Below are 4,903 nucleotides of genomic sequence, written 5' to 3'. Positions count from 1 at the left end.
TTGGTGCTGCAGTAGTTATTGCGACTCCTTCCATACCCGCTTGGGAACAGGGATATGCAGGTGGAAACATCGGCGGTCTCTTGGAGGCATGGTCCGCCCTACCGGAGGCATCAGGAAATCCTCAGACTCTGAATTAACCATGATTTATATGATTTATACAGAATTGACCGTAAATTACGCACAAATGACGGGATTGAAACTTTTAAGAGAATTGACAAGATTGAGTAAAATAAAACGGGCACCGTTTAATTGTGCTTAATTAGCGCGCAATTGGCCGTTCATTTTGCATATTGTACCATTGAATAGATCCTCTTTTTCACACAATCAAACACAACAAACGAGAGTTCAGGTTGATGAATTGTATTGCATGGCAACTGACTATACATTATAGACTAAGTACGTGAAACAAAAGCCGAAAGAATCTCTGGTTCGAAATGCTAGCGAGTTCCTTCATAACTGCCTCACCCCCCTTCCTCCATTCTCATCTCAAATGCATCCCACTCCTCTTTGGCCTTGATCGACCGTCACTGACACCATCTCCCAGCCCCTTCATCTCATCTGCAGTGCTGGAGAACAGCGTGTAGGGCAAGGTGATGTCGTTGATCATACCTGGAGGTGCCTTTTGATCACCTAGCTTTCGTCGTGTCAGGCAGGGTTACGAGGGAAAGGCAGATGAATACATACCTCGACTTCCAGAGTTTTAATTACGTTATGGCCGTTGTCATCATCTTCATATCGCGTCGTCATCGCCCATGAATGAGAGAGGCAAGGCGGTGACTTGGCGGTGGTCGGCGGGCGTTACGATGGCTGCTGGACAGTTTGTGGCAATGAGCAAGTAGAAAGACGGGGGACTGTATGGCTTACGACGTGATGTGCTCACGCAGTGACGTGGCGGTGGTTGGCGGGCATTACGATGGCGGCTGGGCAGTTTGTAGCAATTAGCGGAGGAGAAAGACGGGGGAATGTAAGGCTTACTATGTGATGTGTTCACCTGCGCTATTGTGGATGGCAATGACGGTATGCGTCATTGCTGTGTGGACGACTTGGCACATTGGGAGGGAAGCATTGACGCGGACGTGCCACGTCATCTTCTCCATGCGCCGTCGACGCTCGTTAAGCTGACATGGCCCTAGATGTTGTTGCGCTGACGATGCAAGGCAGCAGTCACAAAGAGTGGTGACTCTGATGGCGATGGTGGTGGGAGGGGGGAGTAGAAAGCGAAGTTGTAGATTTTTCAACAAAATGTCACGTGTATCGGAGCTTGAACTGACTTTGAACTGACTTGCACATTTTTTCTACTGTGTTCCGCAACCACCACTCCCTATACATTCCATAACCATGACCACCCACGCGTCCTGACAAACACCGTCATGAATAGGACGTGTCCACCAAATCTCGAGATCAATGGGCACTACCAGCATTGCGAGCACCGTGGAAACGGTATCAGTATCAACGCAACATCATGACGAGAAAGGGAGTACCCATTGCGAGCCGATGGTGAGGACTGCAATGAAGATGAGTACCCCAACCCATTGCGCCCAACTCATAATGCTGACCACCCCACTACCTATAATATTGCGGGTGCACTTTGCTGCCCCATCTTTACGAACGTGCCCTGCCCGCAGTTGTGATGCTTCCCCACGACGTCCACCTCTGCTGCTGCCGTTTCCGCGGTCCATCTGCCACTTTCTTCACTGCCGTTGGTGCTCCAGATACAGCGCTGATGATGCAGCCATCGACAACGCTTACACCCATTGTCGTCAATGGGGCTTGGGAACCCACTGCGTATTCCGCTGTCGACACGAGCCTACAGCCAGAGCGTTGAGACGCAGTATAGAATTGAACAAGATTGGAGCACGCTGCGCGCTGCTATCCGTCGTCATTGATATGATTAAGACGCTGCGTGTCCTCCACCGCTATTGACAACACTCCCCTGTTTCTGTGTCTCTGTAGTTAATTTATATAGAACCTCAAAATGTTAGTAATAGAATCGATTGAATTGACAGACTCATACACCTCCAAGGCTCCAACTAAGGATATATATATTTCAACAGATAAGTAAATGTACTTTCCAGGACAAGCGTGAACAATCTAAATTCTGATTTTTCAATTGAGAAGAATTGATGGGAATTTATGAATGATTGTGCACAATCGACATCCCCATTTTCGATTGAGAAGAATTGAGAAGAATTTACCAACAATTGTGCACAACACGTTTAACCAGCTGAATTGTGCATAATTGTGAGTTTTAGTTTTTCCTGATGGGATTCGGAAAGTTCCTCGCAGTGCTACTGAGTCTTTCAGTGGCAGGCAACATTGCAGGAACATTTTACTCAATATCACTGAACATCCAGATCTTTATTCCTCCCCTGGTTGTAGTTCCTCGATATGTATTCTCGCTAGTTGCTACAGCGATGTAAGTGCTTCCAATCACCTTCCTCACATTCTCTTTAAAGAGTGATACCAATATCGATTGTAGGCGCACACAGGTTCTATGACACGATCACCAATTTCCTTGGGCTGATTGGGTACTGGGCCAGCGCGTTCATCGCTATTATTATTCTGGAGCATCTTTTGATCCGACACAACAACCCAGTAGAGTATGACCTTGATGATTGGGACGCACCAAGAAGGTTGCTTTCGGGCATCGCTGCTCTTGCTGCTAGGATAGCTTCGTTCGGACTTGTTATCCCTTGTATGAGCCAGGTGTGGTTCACGGGTCCAATCGCCAAAATGACAGGGGATATCGGCTTTGAGGTTGCGTTTGGGGTCAGTGCAGTACTATACCTTCCTTTTCGTCTGCTTGAGATTAGAATACTGGGGCATGTGTAATATATATGTGCAAGACATGCCTGCGCATATTCACCGTCAATTCCAAGGGTTTTCAGCGAGATTTCGCAATTGCACATGGACGTCACTTGTCAAAATGCGCCAAGTTGTTGCAGACGAAACGTTTGTCCTTTTAGTTTTACATGTTACGTGCAACATCACCCAAAAAAGGTCTCCACTGGGCCTAACGTCGAATGCGGCGTTAGCTTCATTCCATCTCATCTACGAAAGATAAATACACGGTTGAACAACTGAAAACGCTGAGTTCTCGTGCACTGGCAGCGCGGGCCAGCTCATCTGGATTCCAAACAAGGTAAAGGGCGGGATTCACGGCGAATCATAATGCAGGCGGTGAAAAAAGCTGTTTTGCGCTTAGCAACTCTTTCAATTCTTCGGAACATGACCCTTGTACTGGTCATCCACTACTTTGCCCACACATTCCGTATCGACCTCCCGCCACCAATGGGTTCCCAGCCTAACGGAGTGTTTGAGGAACACCGTTTGTTCCTCGTCAAAAAGTTGTCCTAGTAGTAATCGGGCCCTGTCATATTTTGACGATTACGGCGCAGGGCGGGTGGGCCATGGCTCCTAGGGGGCTGGGGTCAGAGACACGGGAGCGGCTTGAATGGGGAGGGGACGTTCATGTCGTTTGCAATGGCGAATTTGGCTCCTTTCAGCTTCAAGTGGTTTTGCACACAACCATGCAAGTCGATTGGGTCGAAGATTTGATGGACTCTGCTGCGGATGCTAGTAAGGAAGGACGCTATGATCGTTTCTTGTCGGAGGGTACTATGTTTTTTGTGGTGGTTGGTGGGTTGTCGAGGAGGTTTGGTGATGATTTGTTGGCTTTTGCCCAGTTTGTGGCGTTTTAGAGGTAGGGGTAGAGAGCGGCAAGGCCGAGAGGGAGGAAGAGGTTGAATACACGGCTGCGGCGCATGCAGGTTTCTTTTGGTGGAAGTTGAAAGGGTTCTTTCAGAGTCAGAGTCTGCGTCCAGGTCTGTCGCGTTTATTGGCATCCAATATAATCAAATATGAAAAGTCAACTTGTGCCTGTCAAAGAAGGTGAGTTGGGCCGTGAATGACGATGACAACGATGGGCTCACCAGTTCGGCAAGTTTGGCACCATCAACTCCAATATTAGCCTCTCAGCGTATTTCACAACGATGATGAGCCTCCAATATGCATGGTGAACGGCACATAAGCCGTGCAGAAAGCCGTCAAAGGTGTATATCGATAACCAGGTCTATAGATTTGTTAGCTACCGCCATGGTGGGAACAAAGAGAGCTATACTCGGGAAGTCTCCACAATAAGATGTCAACCGATGAATCAAAAGCCGTCTGACCTCACGTTGATAAGATGTGAAGACCACGACCCTCCCTTTGCCTGTGAGCGCTCTTTCAAGCATCGTTGTCACTTATGAGCATCGAAGGCCTCGACAAAACTCAACCTCCCAGCACAGTTCACTGGTAAGGCCTGAGCCCAATCGGAACCTTCAATGACGACTGTAAACGAGCTGAGCTGCTACACGATAGATTGCGTCGTGAAAGACAGTTCAGAGGCGAGGTATACACACCTTTCCGCAGCCATGGCTGCAGGTGGAAGACGCTTCCTTGGGTTTTGAAAGGGCATACTTGGGGCATACGGACGTCAATTCCTGGATCACAGGGTATGTAGAGAGAGTCGAAGTTCTTGTGAGCGTGCCTCCCAGCGTCTTTAAGAAAAACAGCTGACAGGATGTGGGTATTACCAGGGCAGAGGTACCCGGAGACGATGGAAACGAGTCGACGATACGGTGATCAAGATTCAAGAAATGCAGTCAAATTGCGCTGATAGGGAATTGCGGATGAGACAGCTGAGTGGGAGGAGAAGGACAGATGGATTGGCGTGGATTGTGATGCTCCGGAGAGACTTGACAAGTAAGATCTGCTGAGTTTGAGGGTCGACATCCATCGGTGGGGACGTAGATGTCCGCGAGACCGTCGAGATCGTCTTCTTGCGTCTCCTGTGCCACTAACCATCTCAATCCGCTCGCCAACGCCGCATTCGTTCACGTTCCCCACGAATTGTGGTGAT

At 48.6% G+C, this 4,903-nt stretch overlaps 3 protein-coding genes across 3 annotated transcripts; 2 read left to right on the top strand and 1 right to left on the bottom strand.

Annotated features, from left to right (window-relative positions):
- Positions 1–730: 730 nt before the first annotated feature.
- On the bottom strand, positions 731–1,097 carry LACBIDRAFT_299553 (uncharacterized protein; the record flags this gene model as incomplete). The annotated part of the gene is made up of 3 exons (XM_001882423.1): positions 731–810; positions 865–920; positions 976–1,097. 3 exons carry the CDS (start codon positions 1,095–1,097, stop codon positions 731–733), a joined length of 258 nt encoding a protein of 85 aa, XP_001882458.1.
- A 1,164-nt stretch (positions 1,098–2,261) lies between these two features.
- On the top strand, positions 2,262–2,832 carry LACBIDRAFT_299552 (cytosine-purine permease; the record flags this gene model as incomplete). Its single annotated transcript, XM_001882543.1, has 2 exons — positions 2,262–2,416; positions 2,490–2,832. 2 exons carry the CDS (start codon positions 2,262–2,264, stop codon positions 2,830–2,832), a joined length of 498 nt encoding a protein of 165 aa, XP_001882578.1.
- A 339-nt stretch (positions 2,833–3,171) lies between these two features.
- Positions 3,172–4,626, top strand: LACBIDRAFT_328443 (uncharacterized protein; the record flags this gene model as incomplete). Its single annotated transcript, XM_001882542.1, has 7 exons — positions 3,172–3,328; positions 3,399–3,403; positions 3,507–3,639; positions 3,687–3,824; positions 3,869–3,891; positions 4,414–4,496; positions 4,581–4,626. 7 exons carry the CDS (start codon positions 3,172–3,174, stop codon positions 4,624–4,626), a joined length of 585 nt encoding a protein of 194 aa, XP_001882577.1.
- Between the last annotated feature and the right edge of the window lie 277 nt (positions 4,627–4,903).

Source organism: Laccaria bicolor, genomic scaffold (genome assembly GCF_000143565.1).
Source record: "Laccaria bicolor S238N-H82 LACBIscaffold_17 genomic scaffold, whole genome shotgun sequence".
In the NCBI taxonomy this organism is placed as follows: Eukaryota; Fungi; Basidiomycota; class Agaricomycetes; order Agaricales; family Hydnangiaceae; genus Laccaria; species Laccaria bicolor.
This window is presented reverse-complemented; position numbering and strand designations above follow the sequence as displayed.